Below are 21,932 nucleotides of genomic sequence, written 5' to 3'. Positions count from 1 at the left end.
TTCGAATTCATGGTTCCTTGTTTAAGTCTCCTTTAGTGCCTCTATAAATGTTAGAAATTACAAAGCTGCAGGTGATTAGCATCCTGCAGGATGTGCTTTCTTTCAAAAGGATCTTAGACCAGCATTTTTTGTAGGTGTGAGTGAGCGTACAGGCTAAGTTGTAAACACATTGTAATTCATTAGTCTGTCAAAAATAAAAAGAAAGAACTCTGTATTTGCTGTTCTGTACCCATATAGAATTCTTTCTTCTGTTCAGACAGCCTCGTTGTCTTAGGGTGATAGGTGGCCTGAACGGTACAGGAGCAAAAAAGTGGGCAAATATTTGTAGGTTTAAATTGTCAGCAGACCTGGATTAACGACTGAGCAATGTTAGTTTTAAGTCCATTTTCCTGCAGATGATCTTGCTATATCTTGACACAGTTAAAGCTGTTGCGTTTTTTTTTCCTGGTAGTTGTGATTTTCATGTTACTGTGTGTCTTGAAACAGAGGTAATGTGTTTCACTCCTGAAAATACTGTTGTTTCTGAATTCTGTCCCAGGTGTGTTTTCTCTCAGATTGAAACTGTCACAGAGAGAAAGCACTTTAATTTGCTTCAGGAGGGAATGTTAAGTCAGTTCAGCCTGCACATTTGGTCCCTAAGCCCTTGGATTCCCTACGTAAGAGTTGAGTGAATTTTCCCTTCTTATACCAATGAGGACATACAGTAAGCAGGTCTGAGAGGTAAAGGATTTTATAGATCCTTCATTAGGGAAAGCCTGGAGTTTGGACTGTACTCTCAACCACGTTTACATTCCTTTGCTGATGCTTCAAAGTCCCACAGAAGAATTTTAAAATGTTTGTAGAATTTAAATGTATTTGAAAACTAAGCCCATTTTGTTTTGTCAACATTTTGAATGTCGAAACCCAAGGAGAATTTGAACTTTGTTCAAAAATCTACCGTACATTTGTCTGGAGAGTGGCTGTTCAAATGCATGGTGAGGTGGAGTAACGTTGAGGGCAAATTAAGGTCACATACACTTAAATGCCAGCAGTAAAGTAATAAATAGGCGGTGAATGCTCTCTTCTCGAGTGCCAGTTCATTTGGGTAGCCATTTCCTTCTGCTCAACAGGAAGCATTCACATTAACTGTAACGGTGTAGGTGGAGTGCAGATAAGGAACGCAGGTTTCTGCAGGCTTGTAGCGTCAGATCTGCAAGCACAAACTAGCAGGTTTAGGAGTTGTATAACAATACAACTTAAAACTCATGGTTTTTTAATAGGACTATGAGAAGTAAGTCCATTGCATAATCTGCTGAAAAGACTGGGAGTAATGAAAGCATAGAGAACAATGATGGTGATGCATATTGTTTATCATATCTTAATACAACTTAAGCTGTCTTTGGAAGTGAAGTGCAGAAATAAGCTCTAGGAAGTCAAAATGACTTGTAACAAAGGGTGTAGAATTAAAAGAAAAAAGTGCTCAACCTACTTAAAAGGGAAGAATTTTTGTTTCAGAAACAGCCTTAATCACAGGGTTAAAACACTGTACCCTGTGAGCATCAGCTCTCCACTACAGAAATGTAATCAACCAGAATACTTCCAACACTGAAATTTTGAGCATCTGCTTAGAGTGTGCGCAGTTCATGCTACAGGATAAAGCAAAAGTAGTATAGTGGCTAAATACCAAGTACTGTACAGTTCTAGGGGGAGTTAAGCACCTGTTGAACTCAGTCACTGTTTGTTACCCATGGACAAAACCGCTCTGCCTAGTAGCGGTAAGTTGTAAGCAGTGAACACCTGACAGGTATTGAAAATTAAGCTCAGACATTCTGACTGACTTTACCTCTCTGACGTTGTTTGTCTAGAAATGGAGCATCTACTGTTGTCACAGCAATTTTTGGAGGCATTCTCCAAAATGAAGTCAACTGCCTAATATGTGGGACTGAATCTAGAAAGTTTGACCCATTCCTAGGTAAGGTGCATCTTGCTTTGAAAATACCAGGTGACTTAAGGCAGACGAATAAATCTGAAGGTTGATATAGATGTTACATGACTGAATCAGAGTTTTAGCCTGCAAAGATAGGCATTGCTTTATTCAGCCCTAACTTTTTTTTTTTTAAATCTTTGTTTTTCTAGACCTTTCGCTAGATATTCCAAGTCAGTTCAGAAATAAACGTACTAAAAATCAAGAAAGTGGACCAATGTGCACACTACGAGGTAAGAGTGCCTGGATAATGAGGTCATTGCCAGGATTAAGAGTTTATACTCTTCAGAGTATCTACTTGAGTGACTTGGTACCACGTGCCATCTAATATTGTGAGGTTCTGCGGTAGAAGGTGCCAGAATAATTTCTTGTGCAGGTTTTATTTTACCCCAGTCACTGTACTGACATGCTACTGTGGTAGACTGGGGCCAAGAAGTGCTTCAGGAGGTCAGCTAAATATCAAGGAGGGTTCCAGCTTAGGTTTTTCTTGGTGGCCGGAGTATTTCTCAGGCATTCCAGCCTTTCCAACCAATCCCTCTGCATTGTTGCCTACCGCATTTGCTAAGGCTCTGTGTGCAGAAGTACACGGATGTTCTGCTTTTTAAACAACGTAAATACAATCCTGCAAAGCTGGGCAGGAGTGCTGTTACTGACCTTGTTTCACAGGACGTTAATTTTTGCAGAGCTGTGAATATACTTGCTGCAGATTGTAAAGTATTAATCAAAACCACATTGTTTTCTCTGTTCACTCTGTACCTAAAATCAAATCAGCTGTAAAAGTTGAATGTTCTTTGTTAGAAAGTAATTTAGTTTCTTTTGCAAATTGTTGTGCTGAACATTGCACAGAATCTTGTTTGAAAGACGGAGACCTTGTGAATGCCTTTTTTCTCTGGAACGGTTTATAGCTGTTTCCAGGAACAGGGAATGCTGCACGTTTCAACACATTATTGTGTTACACACATGATTGCATAGCTTCTTGCTGCGCAGATATATTTAACAATTGGACTGACTGCAGCAGATAGACACACCTTTTCTACACTGCTGTATTTGTTGTATTTCACGTTACAAAAATCACTTGATGTCATCTTGAATCAGGTTTCTTTGCATGGGTGTTTTATTTTTTGTATCTTTTTCTATTTTAGATTGTCTTCGCAGTTTCACAGACCTGGAAGAACTTGATGAGACAGAGCTGTATATGTGTCACAAATGCAAAAAGAAACAGAAGTCCACCAAAAAGTTCTGGATTCAGAAACTACCAAAGGTTCGTACAGGCACAACAGTGTGACAGTATGTTGAAGGAAACAATGTTTCAGCTGTCAGTAAACTCCTAACCCTCCCACCTACTTCAGGTGTCTTAACACCAAGTTCATCCTCTTCCTCTAATGCATCCTTTTTTTCCCCCCACCCCCCCCAATCTTGTAGGTGCTATGCTTACACTTGAAACGATTTCACTGGACAGCATATCTGAGAAACAAGGTTGATACATATGTTGAGTTTCCCTTACGAGGCCTAGATATGAAATGCTACTTGTTGGAGGTAAAAAGCCTGCCAATACTTTCTGTAGAAACTTGTTCCACGATGTATGTCTTTATTACAAATTATAGTTGGTGCTCTTGAGATTTGAAGAGTTTTCTGTGTTTTTAACCACAGCCTGAAAACAGCGGCCCAGAAAGCTGCCTGTATGACCTCGTGGCTGTTGTGGTGCATCACGGTTCAGGGTGAGTACACGGAGCGAGCCTGCTTCCCGGCAGAGACCACCTCCCCACGGAAGTACATGCAGAGTTAATTAAGGTGTTTCTGTCCCCAGTGAATGTCTGTATTTTTACTGGTGGAAATAAGCAGTAATTTATGAACTTACATGGGACTAAGCTGAATTAATTTCAGATGGATCTATACAGTTATTTCTGTGAACACCCACTGGCAGTCCTTGGGAGTAATGACTACAAGTGTGAGGCAGAATGAAAATGAAAATAGTCTCGTTCCTCTAGGAATGGAAAGCCTTAAAGCAACGGAGTAAATCAAGTTAACGCCTCATTTTGAAATTCTTAGTACAAAGCAGAAATACTTTTTCCTGTTTTTACTCAGTTTGAAAGGTGCACGTGCCTTAATGCTGAGAGTGTGTGCGCGTGTTGGGAACCACTGGAAGCCAAGACTGGCACAGTGAAGGCAGTTATCCCGTATTGCCTGCAGTCCCGCAGGAGTGAACACTCAATAGGCTGCCGCAAGGCTGGCTGGTGTTCATATTTTGAAGTAAAGCTGCCGGGTGTGGTTTTGATTCCCCCCCTGCATCCTTTCTCCAGCCCTGGACGGATCCGTTGAGAGTAACGGTAGTGGGGACAAGACACCTGTTTATCCCGAGAGAAACACGGTGGTGGTGGTTGGGCAGCCACTCTGCGGGTGTGAGCTGTGAAAGGAGTTTTCTCAGAGTAACTAAACCCCATTAATCAAAACCTTGCGGATACCTGAATTTAATTCAAAGATACCAGACCAGTTCTGTCCAGGAAGCCCCTCTTGCTTTCCCTGGAGGAGTGGTCTGGACTCTTAGAAAGACGTGACTAGTAAAGGCAGCCCCGACAGCGCGCAGTGCCTCTCACTGGTGCTTCAGTCGTTGGAAAAGTCTATGGACAGCAAAGGAAAGCTGGTCGTGGTTATACTGGAATTAGATGGTTGGAAACATCGAGTGTGTGTTGTAAGGTGAAAGCAAGCCTTATCTTGGGGTGGCAGGGTAATGAAAATCGATGGAGTTGTAGTTCTGGTGTGTTAAGACTCTTATTTAAGAGATTATGGCTCTAAGACGTGGATTGGTTTAAGATGAACTTGAAAATTTTTCTTCTTGGTATTCTGGGATTAGTTTTGCTGTGAGTGCTTTTGACTGTATTTAGACTCTGTTCCTGTCACTAGACTGAAATGGGGAAGATTCCTGAAAACAGCGTAGCCAAGTTTTTAGAGCTAGTGCTTGAATCGCAACAGATAAACAGACTTGATTTTACGTAGGCAAACGTTGAAGTTCAGTGTTGCAAGCAGCCTTGCACCAAAACTGTGGGATGCGAATGAATGAATACAAAAAGCCCTTTTAACTCATCCCAGTAAGTGACCATTTTATTTAACGTGAAACTTAAGTTTGGAGAACTTTGAGCCCCACAGGTTAAGAAGGGAAGCATCTTACCAGCTCTTGTGGAGGGCTGCCAGTGGCTTTCTTCCTCTGGTTCCTGCAAGTGTCTTAGCCCTAATAGCAAATGCGTCAGGGAACGGGCTGCTCTGCCTCCTTCTGATTGTCCTTTCTCTCCCCCTTCCCCCCGCGACAGCGTTGGCTCTGGACATTACACTGCATACGCAGCTCACGAAGGCCGCTGGTTCCATTTCAACGACAGTACTGTAACTCTGACCGACGAGGAGACTGTGGTAAAGGCCAAGGCCTACATCCTCTTCTACGTGGAACGGCAAGCCAAATCTGGATCAGATAAACTTTAATACCTCCTTTAATTCTTACTTATCAAGTCCACCGGACAAAACATTTCCATTTTTCCATAAATACTTGATCCAAGACTATTAATTTCATTGTGCACTTTTCAATTTCCTCTTGTGGGTTTTAGTTTTGTTGTGTCAATGGTAGCATTTGACTTACTGAACTTGGACACAAACTAACTTTTTTTTAGTTATACCAGAAAACCTCAGCAGATTTTGATTTGCTGCTTTAGTCGTGATAACTCAATTTTTATATATATAGTTTCATGAAATAGTTATTTGACTTTTTTATATTAATGTTTTCAGTTCTCACTTTCTAAAGGCACATTTACATCAGAGAAGCTTTCTGTCCTCCTTACAAGCAAGATAAATGTGCTTCTGATTATGAAGAGCAATACAACTTCATGCTGTTCTTACAGCTGTTACGTAGATATGATTTAATCTCTTCAAATTAAGGAATTGTTTGCACGTATTATTTTCCCTCGTGCAAGAAACTAAACCGTGACCTCTGAGCAATCATTCTTTGTCTGCAGGAGAGAGGAGATGTGGCATCATTAAATAGACCAGGTAATTGCTGCTGTATTGGTGTGTATTCAGGCTGCTGACTTTCAGGAATCATTGTAAATAAACAGTTGGTTCAATTGTATCAATACTGCAGTTTAATTCAAGTATTCCCCACATACGCTCTGCCCTTCCCCCCTGCAAATTTTTAAAAATTATCTTAAAATATATACATGTCTCTAAATTGCATTGAGATTTTAAGTTTTTGTAACTGAACCTGAATTGCCTTAAGACTAGGCTGTCATCCTGAAATGTGATCACGAACACTTCCTTGCTTGAAAACTCGAGGGAGTTCCTGGTGACGGGCCCCAGCCCTCCTTCCTGCTGGGAACGGGGAGCACAGCCCCGAAGCCCGGGGTCTGTGAGAACAGGCTTAGGTCTAAGCACAGCTCCTGTCTGCTAAATGCCTGCAGTTCACTTAAAACTGAGTGGGAGCGGAGGGTGTTCAGCCGCGTGGCGTGACAGCTGGTCCAGCAGCTCAAGGGAGGACGCTCAGCGTCACAGCGTGGCCGGCCCGACGGCTGGTGACGAGCCGAGGCTGCTGCGGACGGGAGCAGACTCGGGTAGCTGTAGTAGTTACGCATTGGCCTTGGGGGGGGTGTCTGTATTTACCTTCTCTAGGCAAAAGCTGGAGGCATGATACAGTTTTTAAAACTTGGCTATGTAATGGGCAAAGACTTCTATTAAAAAAAAATAGAGTAATTTTAGCTGTTCTGGAGAGTGGAAATCAGCAAATAAGATTTAAAAAAGGGGGACAGGAAAACCAGTACTGCAAAAGCCAAGAACCCCAAGAGAACCCTGAAATTTGGCCAATGCCGAATTTCCATTCCCTTCCGCAGCCCCGCCCTTCCAGCCCGCTCCCACGTGCCTAGCAAGGAACTGGGCAGCAGGAATCTCAGAGGCGTGGTAGTTAAGAGAAGAATTTACTTAACGCAAATAAACAGCGCCTTTCTGTTACTGTGGTAACAGTAAAACACGAAAGAACTCAAGTAAAATGTGACTACCCTTCTTAGTTAATGCTTCTGAAAGACCTTTTAGCACGTAGCGCAGCTGTCCCTGGGGATTGTACCACAGCTCAGCCTGGTGCTCAGGGAGTACGCGTCACTTCCCTGCCATGGGTTCCCTGCTGGCTGTACACCGATAAGTACAAAGAGAAATCACAATCGGGTGGTTTCCAGAATGTCATTTTTGTAGATTTTTTCACAGCATCTTAAGCCAGGAAGGAGAGAAATTGGCTCAATACAAAACTGCAGAACGCATTCAGCATTGCTAATGGTGTATGACTATGTAAACTGTACGCTAGATAAAATCTTATTGTGATTATTGATACCTTAAGTGACATATATAAGGATGTCTTCTTTTACTGAAATTGAACAATAAATAGAAGTATTCATTGCTTTGAATTGTAGATAGTTTGTCACCTGCCATTTCTGCGTTTCTTGCAGCCCAGTAGGTAGCTGTCACCATTGCCCCAGGCAGAATCCCCTGGTTGCGCAGGCGAGGGCAGTGTCCTGCCGCGTCACCCTGCAGGGCAGCCGTACTGCTCCCACCTAGATTCCACCTGCAGCTGTGTTTTGTCTGCGTGCTACTTGGATCGGATTCCTTTAGCATTTTAGTTTTGAGAATATGAAGCTTAAAATATACAACTCGCTACAGGCCAGAAGCAGTTTAACTTGAGTAGTCATTAGTCAGGTGTCTCGGTGTTCTCGCAAACCAGTGATGTAAATGTGCCTTTCTGTATTTATAGAAACTTCAATTTGTAATCTTCAGCAACATTCACTTATTTTAAGCGGCTTCTACTTCTCCAGTTAATTTGTTGGGTCAGTTATGTTCCCACTTTGGTATTTCCTTGCAGTACCGTTTGCTCTGTAGGGCCAAGGTCGCCCGCAGGGGCCGGGCGAGCCGCAGCCATGGGAGCACGATGCAATCCCGTCACGCTTGTTCTCGCGGCAGGTGGTGACACAGACTCAGCCATATGCTTTGCTGGAACAAGTACATTGTCAATCCTTTCCTAATTTAACTTTCTCACACTGCAAACCCAGATGGACAGTATGAACAGTTTGTTGTGGCAACACAAGTATTTCTCTTCCTGGTGGAGAACTTTGCTTATCCACTGTATTCTATTCAGTGTGGTGTTGAAAAGAAAAAGAAGTAACTGAGCACTGAACCAGTAACATATACTGCACCTGGCCTAGTATTACATTTTTAACCTTGTATATCCTATATTTATCTACTAGCTTGGGGCAGGAGGGGGTGGGGGCGGGGGGTATCATTTCATTCAAGCCAAATGTTTCTTTTCTACTTACTGCTGATAATAGTACACACTAACTGGCAAGATTTTTTTTTCTTGCTTGTGACTGCTCCGCAAGCAACAACTGCTCTCTACAGTTCAGACTTGCATATTTTTCACCAAAATGTGTCTGATCAAAGGTTTTCCTTTTGTCAGTAATGTTCAGCCGCGTATACAACTGGAGACAAGATTTACGTAAAACAAAACTGCAAAACGTGCAGCGCTCGGAACACGGCGCCAGCAGGGTGGCGGATGGGGGGGCTGCGAGGCGCAGCGCCGTGCGGATTGCTCAGGCCCCTACAAAGGGAGCTGCTCCTCATGCTGTAGCAGAAGGTGCTGCTCAGGTGCACCAGGTGTCAGCAGGAGAGCAGAGAACTTTCAGAGAGGCAGGGACAGCGGCCCTGTCAAAAGCAGGCGGCCATCCGTCGGGGTTTTGCAGAATCGATGGAAAGCGTAACGCGTGTTGTTCAGAAGTTTCCCCCACAATGTTTCATTACTGATGTGTCTGTGTCTTACCGATGAGGTAATCAGCACCTTGAAAATTGATTCCAATGTGCTTTAGGATATCCTCAAGTACTGTAGTGCCATAGTTGTAATTGTTTACCATTAAAATCTAGTGTGTAATTTTCAGTGAGGATTACTGACTGTGCTCATCTTGTGTGTTTCTGGAGCATTTCCAGGTTGAATATGAATTATATCTCATTCACACAGTGTGTTTATGGAAAATGTGCCATTAAAGTATCTCCTTTCCTTAGAAAATGAAGCTCCTCTTGTCCTTCTAGGGCCTTGCAGAACATGATGACTTGTTAATCCTTTGAACAGAAATGGCAGAGTGCTTTACCTTGTGCTGGGGAAAACAAAACAAAGCAAACTGAAGTGTTCCCGCTATTTAACGCTGCTCCCAAAACCAAAACGAGGCCTTGGTGTTCAATTTTAAAGGGCCTTGTCAGCCAACAGCCGTTAATGTTGATACCAGATTGTGGCGTTTGCGTCCTCTGCATGGTAAGAGTCCACCCTGGCACTGGTATCCTCGTCATTCAAGTTTGCTTGCCGGTTGCCTTTTTTATTTATAAATAATTCTCCTGCACATACCGCAACTCCAAGCCATCTCAACTCTTTACACCTGCTCAGGAACGAAGGTAAGTTCCGAAGGCTAGAGGGACGCTCGTGTGAGCGAAGCCCAGCCGTGCTGGCCCCCTTTCTAGCCGCTGGTTCCCAGGGCCGGGGGGATGGGCTGGCCACCAGCTCTTCTTGCCCCTTGGTGGGGCATCCCCGCCTGGCTGCAGCCTGCCAGGAGCGGGATCTCCTCCTCAGCTCTGGGAAAATAGTAAATGACAAAGGATACGAAACCGAAAGACTGGCAATTGTTAAGCACAGCTTACTGTTATATAGTAGAAAATTACTAACTCTAAAGAATTAAACAGATCCACAACCGCTGCTTCTTTGCGTCACTGTGCGTCGGCATATGCAGCACTCAGGCACAGATAGGAGCTAAAATAATTGTTGCAGACTGCAAGTGAATTTAAAATGTCTGTTTTTCAGAGCTGAATTTCAGACTGCATTCACGGGGTAAGAAGGAAAAGAGAAACTCTGGTCCCACTCAACTCTGTCATATATTGAAACAAACCCAATTAAAATGCGGCTAAGTAAAATCCGGCTACTAAACCCATGCAAGCCGCCTGAGAAACCCCTGCAGCGCGCCTTGCTGTTCCCAGCTCCGGGGCAGTTGAATGTGTTTTCTTGTATTAACACCAGAGAGAAGACAGACGTGAAATCCCTTGATCTCAAGCATTTTTATTGCACAAACGTTAAAGTGATAGGGCTGTTCATTGTTGCTTTTAATTCTGACCTGCCCTTTGCTGCAGCTTTATTTTTCTTCTAGGAGAACTGGAAAACAAGCACTTGCCCTCTTAAAACCGATTCTCTAGATCCTTTTCCCACCAACATTTCCAAGTCGATGGTAGCAGAACTGAACCTGTCACACCCCTCAGGGCGACGTGTACAGCCAGGGCTGCGGGCAGAGCCTGCGGGTGGCTGGGGGGGACCGGCTGCCTGGGCTGTTCACACCCCACGGGCAGGGAGCTGCTCCAGAGCCCGACGCTTGTCAGCTGGAGTGCCTGACGTGTCTGTGTGTAGGTGGCTCTGTCCGTTGGCGTCTGCCTGTTGCACTGATGTCCATGTTTGTTGGTGGCCTTTGGTGCCTGCTGGTGTCCATGTCTCGCTGCTGGTGTCTGCCTGTTGGTGCTCATTGGTGCCGGTTTGTGCCTGTTCGTGTTGGTGGTTGGTGCCTGTTGTTGACTGCTTGTGACTGTTGGTGCCCGTGTCCGGCTGTTGCTGTCTGTGGGTTTGCCCAGGTTTCTGTGCGTGTGTTTGTCGGTGGGGCTGTCTGTGTTTTAAAGCGCCCTGGGAATGTTGCAGCACCTTTTACAAGCCGTTTGCGAAAGGTCATTACCCAGTGTAACAGCCCCCAGCCGTGATGCAGAAGGGGAAGCTTGGCCGCAGCAGCACCAGCAGAGCTGCCAGGGGCTGCGCCAGGGGCTGCGCCAGGGGCTGCGCGCTGCAGTCCCCGACCTGCTGCTGCCCAGGAAGCCAAAGCCTCCAGCGGGGAAGGCTGGCACCGCTCTGCCTTGCAGCTGCAGCTACACCCCCCACCCCCACCCCATTCAGTAACTCAGCACAAGAACTTCGCTGAACATCGGGAGCGCCCACAGCAACAACAAATCCCTTTTAAGGAAGCATTTCATGGCCGTCAAGTACTGCGGCTCTACATGCCCATCCCATTCCCTTGCAGGAACAGAGCAAGAGTTGCATGCATTCGTGTTTCTTTTCCTTTCCCCGTTCTTAGCTTCTGCACCAGTTGTTCGCCAAAAATAAACACCGTTCCACAACCATATATGTGCAACAGCCTTCTGGTGATTGTCAGCCCCCTCCGGCACTGCCGTGATTCCACACGGCCAGGAGACTGTCGGCTTTCTAACACGCTCTGAGGGGCTATGCACATAACCCAGCTGAATCGGGAATGCCTTTTACATCTGTTTTCTTTTCTGGACAAAAATAGTAGGAAAAGTTTAGCAAAAACATGTCACAAGTTGCTAGAAGTGTTTCAGGATCCTGTACTGTGGCCTTTGTTGAACTTTCACTCTCCAGTGGAACTAAAGAAGGATAATTTTCTCCTGGGACCTGCTTTAAAATACTTATCCATCTGCTGGTATTCAGAGAGAGTCAAGGTGTGTAACATTGAGGACTGGATGAAAAACAATTTCCAGAAAGACTTCTGTAACAGGCACGAAAACACTGTCAATGATTTCTTACTAGAAGTTTGCAACAGGTATGTTCTTTGAGTGTGAAACTCTACATCTGCTGTAAAGGTTAACTGCCTTGAAATGAGAGAATTGAGAGCTATTTACTCCATACATCCTACCTGAAATGGAGCATTAAGTACGTGAGTGCTTTGGCTTTGCAGTCTGATTGCAGCGTGAAGTTAGTTTTACAGTGGCAGTAGCATATACTGCATATCGACTTTCCTTAACCCTATTTTTTTCCTTGTTTGTTTTTGAAAAAAAGAGTAATACGGGGAAGTGCAACACTGCCTACTAAATGGCTGCTTAACTGAAACGTGCCATTCTGGCAGTGCAGAGCACTGGGGGGGGGGGCGGGGGGGCACGGGCTAGAGGGAAGGCATGAGTTCAAATAGCAAATACATGTCACAACAAAACCAAGTTAATTAAACATGTTACCAAACACCAAATTTGTTTCATTCTAAGAAGTAAGTATTGCTTTTATACTGAAATTTAACTCTTAGCTTTTTATAAACTACAGTAAAGGAAAAGAATTATCACTGTGGATGGGTACACAGCATTTCTTGTAAGAGCTTTACTGCTACAAAACAGCTTTAAAGAAAAAAAAAAAAAGTTAAATTACCTTAGGAGCAGCAAACGGGGTAGGGCCAACCCTAGTGTTTTAGTACCACCAGGGACGGTTGCCATCGTAGATGGGAGCTGAAAGGGGCATGTCGGTGCCCACCCTGCCAGGGCAGGGCTTTGTGCCACAGCGCGGAAGGCAGAAAGCTCTGTTTAGCAGCGGCAATTTAAACCCCGGCAAATTAGAGGATACTGCGAGCACATGGTGTCCTGGTGAGAACCGGCAGCGGTGCAGGCTCAAAACAAGGACTGAAATGTAGGTTCAAACCAGAACGTTAAGTTGCAAGTAATACAGTTCAGAAGTAACTGTTCCAGAACAAACTGATAGAAAAGTTTGGGTTAATTAGCAGAGCATCATTAGGAAGCACTTCTGTGCCTAAAAGGAGGGTATTGGGTGATGCACTCTCTCATTTTGGCACTAGGTTGCCTACCACAATGCCAGACTTTAACTATTTCCACTTTTTTGCCATCACAAATGAGGATTCAGAAAGGGGACACAACCACAGGTCTGCAGAAACAGTTTAACATTTAAATGCTTTTCTCTGCGATCTCAAAGCCTCTCAAAATCCAGCAAAGGCCTTTCAGCCTTAACGTGGGTTTGCTTCCACTAGTTACTGAATTCTTAAAAATTACACTGACACTCACCCCCCCCGCGCACCTCATCCACTTTAGCCTTCCTAAGATAAGTTCCTGCCTTTTTTTTTTTTTTTCCCCCACTGAAAGCATTTCCATCTAAACAAAATCCCTAGCGTTCTGTGCAAAGAAGAATGCAAATTAAATATCCAGCTTTTCCCCCCGACCCTGGAGTACTTTCACTCTGTGGATGAAGTCACAGAGATGGCAGATTGGAGCCCTTCTGAACTTCGCCTGCTCTAAACCACGGGCTTTTCTAACTGTTCCTGAGGGTAAAGGAAAAGGGGGGCTGGGGGGACGACCACGCTGACAGCAGCACACTTTACTCCCCCTGCTCCAAAGGTGAAGTCAAGCAGCAGTGGGGGGATGGGCTGGGGTGCAGAGACGGGAACGTACCATGTACCAGTTTTAAGGACAAACGAACACGCCGCAGCCGTGGCAGAGCCCCTTCTTCGCTCCCACTGCCCTTGCACACCCACCCCGACACGGGCTCCGAGCACGGATGTGTTCACGGCAACCGCACAGCTCCTACGGGGGGAGGCAGGCGAACCGCTCTGCCCCGGGGTCTCCCAGGCTTGGTGCTGGCGCTGCACCAGCACGGCCCGCAGCAGCCCCGGCTAACGGACACCAGGCTGCACCTCGCTGACCGGGCGGGAGCGGAACCGTGCTCGCTCTGCGAAGGCTTGGCAGGGTGGCGCGCAGGGGCCCTGCACGCGGAGCTGCCTTGCTCCCGTTTGCCACCCACGGACGGGGAGTCGGAGCCAACACCGTGACTAGGAGCAGCCCTTCGCTGTGCTCTCCCCATCCGCCCAAGCCACAAAAAGGAAGCTTTTGAAATTTGCTGCGTCATTGTTTACCAGTAGCATTTTTACCGTTTTCAGTGATTTGAAGGAAGGTTTAAGACCTGTTTGGGGTTCGAGCATCAACACTCTTAGCTGGCATCTATTAAGTACATCCAGGGAGCTGAAACACACCCATTAATCCCCATAGAATCAGGAGTGGAAGTGTCTTACTTGCCCATGCTCGGCTCTTCACTCAGTTGTCCTCACACTCATCCTGACCTGAGTCCTCGCCCACGTGCTGCGCTCGGAGAAGCGCGGCACCATGCACCGCCTTCCAAAAACCAACGCAGCTGCAGCTGAAATAGGCGCCTACCTCCCCTTCCCCACCACACCGAGGTACCGACATACGGACACACAAGGCAAAGGTAAGCCTCACGACCAGCAGAGCTCAGCGTTAAGGCCTACATACGCCCCCACCTGCTCGTGCCACCTTACCCCTCCCAATGGAAGAGGATGTATTTGTCTACCTTTCATATTTACTCTTGACTATACTAGCTTCTTCAAGCTCTATTACGTATTTTCCCCCTTGTCTCACCTGTAACAATCGTGTTTTCAGATGTCCAAACCTGCTATCTGTGACCCTCGCTGGGTGTGGCCACGTTACAGATGAGTGCATCTTGCTGCTTCTCAAGAACTGCCCAAACCTCAAGACACTCAAACTGGAAAACTGTGTGCGGATCACAGACCAGACACTAGCAGCAGTGACCCTCTACGGGGGATCATTGCAAACGCTCCATGTGGATTTCTGCCGGAACATAACACAGACTGGTCTTGAAAAACTCAGAGAAAAATGTCCTTTGGTAACGCTGAGAGCGGACAGAAGCGCTAACATGATTCCAGACAATAAACCAGAAAAAAAGTCGATGCTTGAAAAGGCATCAAGGAAATGGGTTCAGTTTTAAGTGCAACAAATTGTGTAACGTGTAATCGGTCAGTGTGAGTATCTTACTCCACTCCCACTCTCCTCTTGGGTAGCACTGCTGCAAGGAACTGCATTCTGGTTTAGGTCCAAAAAAATGGCTGATACATTTTGTAAAGGCTGCACAAAGGCATGCTTCTCCACCAGGATGGTCTTAAAGAAAAAAAACTGTTTTCTTTCTGTTATTCCTTGAAACTGGAAAGACGCGCGTTGCTGTCACAAACGCTAGGTCTGATTACGGCTGAGAACTGCAGTTTCGATACCCTCTTGTTGCAGATGACTGGAATGCACCTCACTTGAAAGAGAAGCAGCAGTACGTCTTATTGAGGTAAAATAAAATTGAGTTGACAGAGTTCAATAAATTTTGACAAGGTTCAGTTAAGTTCATTAGCAAGGTTCACCTTATTAATTACTGCATGGAAGAAGCATACAAAGGAAAACTGAGTTAGAGTGATTCACACGGAGACCAGAGACACAAACAGTAAGGAAGACCCTCCCGCCGAGTCACGAGGTTCAGAGCGACCCCCCTGCTCCCTGCACTCCTTACGAGCCTAGGCGCGGCTGGATCCAGCCTTAGCCTCGGACTTGGTCAACAGTTTATGTCTTAACGGAAGACACACACACACAGAGAGTAAGGAGGACTCTCCTGTGGGGGCACAAGGCTCAGAGTGGACCCCCCTTGCTTTCTAAGCTCCTTCCACAATGGGAAAGGGCATAAAGCCACAGCAGACAGAGCTTGGGTAACTGTATGATCTACACGAATTTCAGGGATATTAACAAACTCAGATTACAGGATGTATATATCCATACGGTCATTCCATCTGCTGAGGCCAATAACTACACCACAGAAGATCTTGCTAGCAAAAGCAGAGCACCTGGCAGCGATCGCCTCCTCGGTGACTCACACCTGTAGCCCGTTTGTCAGGCGTGCTCATTACAGGAGGGCTGCATGGCAATGCAGGCAAAACACAGTCTGACCCTTCGCACGCACTTTGCCAAGACACTGAAAGCTGCCACTGAAGGAAGGGCAGTATGACCGAACGCTAGACCTATAGGAAAAGACAGTGACCTAGAACCTGTAGCTTTAAATGCTACATTGGGAACACACCGCAGTACCGGTCTATATAAGCACCCGTTTCTCACTGCCAAGCACAAAACAAATCGCTATTTTCATCCCAAACCACAAAGCTGTCTCTTTCCTGCATGCTGCTCTGCTACATGGAAAGGAACCTTTTTCTTTTTCTTTTTTTAATGAAAGGTTGCTATGGCATCATCTACAAAATCTGACACCAAAAACTGGCACAGTTTTATTCTGCTGTATAAAATTTGCCTTGGTACAACAGATGGGGATTTGGTCCTGGGATTGAGTACTCGGGACTGGTAACACCATGTTCCAACGGCTTTTGACGCATGTACAGATTTTCGCCCAGAAGAGGTAAACATTTCCCAGTGCCACCTTACTGTGTGCCACCTGCACTGCAGTTACCTGTCAACAATTTTAGTTGCCGAGTCTGTCTTGGTGTAATGATACAGAAAAAAAAAATCATTGTGATCATCTAGTTGGAATTACTCAGGTTTCTGTTTGAACCACAGCATGCATTTTTAAAAAGCACCCTGTTGCAAACCCTGTGCTTTGCTCTTATGTGAGAGCATGTCCTCAAATTCCACTTTCTGTTATCTTCCCTTTTGTCTAACAACAAAATTCTGACATGAACTCAGAATTCTGGCTCCTAGAGAGCACACCCCACCCATTCTTGCCGACTCTGCAGCTGAACTTGTATTTACCTTAAATCTCTCTCCCTTGCAACACACTCTGCGGGAGGCCTTTGCGCTTACAAAGGACGGCAGATGGTTAAGTCTGGCTATCGATAGCTGCGTTCCCCCAGAGGGCTAGATGTCAGTTCAGCTTGGACGTCAAACAGAAGGCTGCATACAGACCAGTCTGACAAACACTATGGATCCTGAACAGCTCCAGCTTAAATCACAGCGAAGTCTACAGCAGTTAAAAAAAAAAAAAAAAAAAAGGCTTCAAGTTAAAACCTTACATAGAGTAGGAATACCTGAGTGTGTATGTCCTTACAGTTAACGCAAATTTAGAAATATTAACTTTGGGAAATCCTGTTCTGTCCCATAAAGACAGTCAACATTTCTGCTCCAGGGCTGTGTCACTACAAGCTACGTGCATGTACCACAGCGAGCCCGTTTCTCATTTACATGTGGGACTCTGCAATTGTTGGTGATTAATCTTACTGCACTGGTAACAGAACACTGACGATATCTGCTCGTTAAAAGCACACAAAATGGAACTTGCACTGCTGGAACTCACGCAGATCAACACTATCGTGGTTTCAAATGATCTGACAGCTCTGTTGCATTTTAACACTTGTAGCTACAGGTACAGCTTTGCAGACTTACTGCCTGTCTGCCTGCCTTTGAATCCTTTATATGCCCGGAAGACTCCAAGAGCCAGCCTCTCCTCTAAGGAACAGAATTTATGACTTCTTAAAAATGCTGTTTAACAAATTATTAAAAGATTGACACAAATATCTAACATGATACGTGTTCTTCCTTAAAGAACAGTGTGACTGTAGTACCTCTTTAAAACAGAAAGAACGCATGAAAAACTGCCACTGAAGCAAAGCAGACCTTCTTCCCCTCTCACTGGCATCTCAACTGCAGAAACAAGTTCTGAAGTTAGACCTCAATTACCTAGGAACAACTGGTTTGATTTTCCAATTTCTTGCTGTATATTCTTTTTACAATACTGTTGCTCCTTTTATTAAAGATATGTGGAGAAAGCGCTTGGAGTGTCATAATGGGGAACTTGGCTCGGGTGCCACAGGTAGTCCTGAACAGAAAATTTATTTCAACTGATACATTGTCTTTTGTTCATGTTTGAACAGAAAGGAAACATGCTATCAAAATTCCACTTGAAACCAATTTTTACTGCAAGAGTAGTACTGTAAAATTGTATTTCCAATTACTTTCTCTAGGAAGATAAGTTTCGAACAATCTCAGCAGAAATATTTTAGTAGCTTGCATGCCTATGGCTTTTTCTTTCCTCGGCAAGAACCGATGAGCTAGCTATCCTGAAAACATTCTTTATGTGGTGCATCAAAAATGGAAAGAGGACTTTACAGCTCTCACCATAAGTGAATATACTTACTCCTTCTTTCCATCCCGGTTAATTGATCCACAGATATCCTTTGGTACTCTCTAATTTGACTGAGCTAAGAAATAAATCACAGCACTACAGAAACTTAGTCAGAGCTGAAATTCTAGAGAAATACTTGACCAGCGTGACTGTCTGTAAAACACTCACTCAGAAGACAAATTTCATTATCGTATCTTCACATCTTAAGAGATATTTAACGGCACTGTATGACACTGTAATATTCTGGTATTGCATTAACTTATTCCTAAAATTGAGGTAGGACCCTTATGCATTAAAAAGGAAGGAACAAAACTGGAAGCACAGCCAGGAAGGACAAACAGCATTTATAAACCTGGAAAGGAGACTGCTGGGCTAAACATGCTCACTGTGATGTGGAAACTGAGGTGTTGACACAATTCTTACCCTGGATATACAACTAGTGAAAGAACACCAGTTTCACATATTGTTGACAAGTCAAAACAAGGCAGGAATTCCACAGTCACATTAGAAACCCAAGACCTTCTCCTGATGCCAGCTCCCCAAGCGCTGTGATAAAAGATACATGTCTGTAGATGTTAACACGTAACAGATTTTCAAGTAGCTACAAGATATGAAAGCAGGTTTGCATCTGTCAACATATTATTTACGCCTTTTTGCCAGTTTTCTATCAGGATTGTTTTGGGAGTGGTGTGGGGTTTGGGTTTTTTTGGGGGTGGGTGCTGTTGTGGTTTTTTGGTTTACAGAGCTAAAAAGGGTCTTGGAACACTCTCCCACTTGGCTTCTTTGCCTATTTGTGCACAAATGCTCAAGGTCATATTACTTTGCTCCTCCCCTCCCTGAATGGGGATATTTGTTCATGATGTGGTAAAATGTGAACATAGCTGTATCGATAATGTTTTTCAGCATGAATAATACATTTTCTTACTTAGCAATCCAATTAGAAAATTGAGTATGCAACTATTACATTTTACTTAGGGTATTAGGTAAGGATGGAAACATGTTAACCGTTTTCTTTAGTTCCAAGCCATTTGAGTTCCATCAAAGTTCTCTTAAAGTTACTGAAACATTTTTTACTCTTCACAGACCCTAATTCTAACTTACCAGCTATGTAGGGAGGAAGGCTTGTTATCTAGCATTTTATGAAAGCACTAAAAGAAAGGGGACGTAAACCAAGGTGCCTACTTGGAAGCTGCATCTGGTTAACAGGTGCAAATGGCAAACAAGACTTTGTTATCGAAAGTTTGTGCCCTTTCCTGTGCAACAAGGAAAAAGCAACATTCAGAAGACCCTTCAAATTTCCATTGTGATAATATTGCTCGGCTTGGCAAGAAGGTAAAAGAAAATTAAACAAAGCCCTGCACCACAGTGAAACTGCTTGCTTACCAGCAGCGGTATTTTTTGACGTTATACTTCATCACTCAGTCAGAAGAGCTAAATGACAGATCTAAACCAAACTTCCACACCTGACTGGATCACCTGTTCACCTCTTCTCCAGAGAACACTACTGTTCAAGAACACATTCTGCTCTTACCAGTTCTCTCTCAGCATGACGGATGCGCATTCCTCCTCCTGCTGCATTCTAGCTCTGGCGAGGAGCCAACGCTACTACTGCTAGCCCCAGAAAGAGCGGGGCTTCACCCAGTTCCAGTAACTTGCCTATCTCCAGTCACAGGGACTGGCTGCTCATCTTCTCTCAGTGTGGCGTGCCTACCTGTTCCAGAGGGCTGTCCAGCTGCCTGACAGCCCAAAAGGCTAGGGAGGCACTTCCCAGGCGGGAAAGAAAGAAGTAGGAAGAAGCGATTGGGAATACCAGAGATGGCAGAGAAGAAATTACCGAATCCCAGGGTAAAAACAGGATAAGAAACAGAAATTATGGGCTTCAAGAAGCGACAGCCTTATAAACCAGAGACAGCGAGCGCTTCTTGAGAGGTATTTGAGCATACAGCAAAGGTTAGGTACTACTTATGTGCAGCAAAAAATTAGCAACAGCAAATAGTAGTCATGTTCAACAAGGGACCCAGGCTTTTGGCATCGCAGCCATCTATGCAGCACATTACTTCTGTGGCTAAAGCGTTTCAAGCTGGTTTTCTCTAGTTATGCTTAGAATTTAACACTTCTATGCTTACTGTGCCCCTGTATCTCGTATTAATTTGAAAGGGTCTAGATAAACTCATTGTCACACACCTGTTCTCACCTCTGATAGCCCCTGCGTCACGTCCCATGCAGTGCTGGAAGGCAGAAAGGAAACGAGGCACGGCACTCGGGAATGGCTCGCAGCCACCTTGCCACAGCAAACTCTGCCCACTGCAAGGTTCGTTACAAGGCTGGGCTGTGTATTTTTTCTATAAATAACTGCACATACCTACTTATACTACTGAATACTGGTAATATTTATTTCCCTTTCTATATGGGGAGAGGTTTGCATACATAAGATACCCTTAAACTGACAAAGTTAGAACTTTCTCAGATGGCCTCCAATAGTAGGACATAATCAGTGTTGTAAGTTCGTTATCTTTGAATAAATTATGTATAAGAAGCATTATGCAAGAAACCTGAACGTGATTCCAGGCTCACTCAGGTGCCTGAGCAACAGAAAAATGTCAAGTAGCAGGTTAAAAGGAATGTATGTGCAATATAATTATGGTGAAAACAAAGAGTAGGATAAAATAAAAATAATTAAGCGCTTGATAAGTTTTAATAATACTAAGATAGAATATTCGAAGGACAAGCACAACAATAAAAAAGTCTCAATTAAAGCAATCAAGCGCAATCCTTTAATCAACATTAATATCATCATCTTTCACTTCACGGTAAGCTGCCTGCAAAAATACCCCCATCCAAGTAGCCAACTGCATAGTCCATATAAAACTAATTTTTAGGCGCAATTCCATTATTTTCTGTGCCCAATTGAAACAGACTCACAAACTAGTAGCACTAATTCAGACACATAAACGACATATAGCAGGCAATAATGCAGGTTTAATATGGTGTTTTCCCCTTTTACTTTTACCCTTGTGTTTTTTACATATTACACCTATAAATTTAGACCAAGATGTGAACACATGACCCTACACCATAGTGATGTGGCACCAAAATCTCCATCCCATTTGGAACCATAATACATAACGAGGCAGGAAACTAAGCCTGCATGATTTCACAGCCCCAAGTCCATCCTTCTAGAACCGCTGGAAGACCTCCCTCCAGATGTTTCATGTCGCAGTCTGGTTCTTGCTCATAGCTCAAGAACCTTTTGCCTTTTTCATGAGCCAACAACTAGCCCTAACTGACAGAACCCCGCTAGATAAAACCTGGATCTGCAGATTTTTACAGCTGATCAAGTCAGCCCTTTGACCAGTACTAGCTGGCAGCAGTGCACCAGTTTGGTCTCGGGCAGCCGGGAAGTTTCCCCATCAATCCCTGCCAACGTACAACAATCACATGAGGGAAAACAACAGGAATTTCTACCCCTTCTCCAGACTCAGGCGGAGCAGTCTTGTCCCAGGCGAGATGGAGTTAGCAAGCGTTCTCGCTAGCCCTCAGGCCCCGCAGCATCCTCACCAAGGGGTGTGGTGAGAATGGGGACGGGACGAGGGCTGGGCAGCAGTGACCCAGCTGGGGACAGACCCCCCCCTTCTCCTCAGCCCAGGTAACTCCTGAGCACCAAGTGGCAGTTGTGGTCTGAAACAAATCAGTTTTGATAGAGACACTGGGGAATTACCTATTCTACAGCACTTCCCTAACACGGACAAAGGTTTCTTTGCACAGGGCGTTAACATAAACGTTAGGTGCAAGCCACACGCTGCTGGCAGAAACACACCTACAGCTGCAAAGAAAGGAAACCAAACACCTGAAAGTTCCTAAACACAAAGGCGTAACCAAGAACATTTACAAAATCCATAGCCTTGACTACTACCCCCATCACTTTCAATTTCCTTTTTGGTACTCCGATCAGGGATTAACTCCATCAATCTGTACATTAAAAAGGATTTTTTTAACAAAAGAGGTAAAGGTTTCTAAGTCAAGGTGGCAGTATGTTGTTATTGTCAACAACTACTCTTCTGCAGGAGAAAAATGCTTAAATGAAAATCAGGAAGGAACCAAGTCCAATGTTAACTTGTATCAAAGTATGAGGAATAAATAGTGGCATACCCCAAAAAGCAGTACCTCAACGACATTACAAACGCA

General features: G+C 44.5%; 2 protein-coding genes and 1 long non-coding RNA gene across 8 annotated transcripts in view; 2 read left to right on the top strand and 1 right to left on the bottom strand.

Annotated features, from left to right (window-relative positions):
* Positions 1-6,074, top strand: part of USP3 (ubiquitin specific peptidase 3) — a 48,594-nt gene extending 42,520 nt beyond the window's left edge. For all 6 annotated transcript variants that reach the window (XM_056345437.1, XM_056345434.1, XM_056345438.1 and 3 more), the window contains exons 10-15: positions 1,845-1,951; positions 2,116-2,196; positions 3,106-3,224; positions 3,386-3,499; positions 3,614-3,681; positions 5,269-6,074. In XM_056345437.1, the coding sequence (XP_056201412.1) occupies positions 1,845-1,951; positions 2,116-2,196; positions 3,106-3,224; positions 3,386-3,499; positions 3,614-3,681; positions 5,269-5,434 (655 nt within the window). In that variant the 3' untranslated portion in view covers positions 5,435-6,074. The remainder of the gene's footprint in view (positions 1-1,844; positions 1,952-2,115; positions 2,197-3,105; positions 3,225-3,385; positions 3,500-3,613; positions 3,682-5,268) is intronic.
* A 2,972-nt stretch (positions 6,075-9,046) lies between these two features.
* On the top strand, positions 9,047-16,637 carry FBXL22 (F-box and leucine rich repeat protein 22). The gene is made up of 2 exons (XM_056345441.1): positions 9,047-11,607; positions 14,231-16,637. Exons 1-2 carry the CDS (start codon positions 11,273-11,275, stop codon positions 14,574-14,576), a joined length of 681 nt encoding a protein of 226 aa, XP_056201416.1. The 5' UTR covers positions 9,047-11,272; the 3' UTR covers positions 14,577-16,637.
* LOC130152245 (uncharacterized) lies at positions 15,825-21,131 on the bottom strand. The gene is made up of 2 exons (XR_008822935.1): positions 18,171-21,131; positions 15,825-16,586 (listed from the first exon to the last, which is right to left on the bottom strand). It is a non-coding gene; the product is annotated as an uncharacterized LOC130152245 (long non-coding RNA).
* Positions 21,132-21,932: the final 801 nt, after the last annotated feature.

Source organism: Falco biarmicus, chromosome 7 (genome assembly GCF_023638135.1).
Source record: "Falco biarmicus isolate bFalBia1 chromosome 7, bFalBia1.pri, whole genome shotgun sequence".
NCBI classification, from domain to species: Eukaryota; Metazoa; Chordata; class Aves; order Falconiformes; family Falconidae; genus Falco; species Falco biarmicus.
The sequence above is the reverse complement of the archived record's forward strand: the minus strand, read 5'-3'. Positions and strand labels throughout refer to the sequence as shown.

Excerpts from the sequence above, each read along its gene's own strand:
- FBXL22 (XM_056345441.1), top strand. The coding sequence starts at position 11,273 with ATGCACATAACCCAGCTGAATCGGGAATGCCTTTTACATCTGTTTTCT. Across the intron at positions 11,608-14,230 it reads TTACTAGAAGTTTGCAACAG|ATGTCCAAACCTGCTATCTG; the intron begins GTATGTTCTTTG and ends TCGTGTTTTCAG.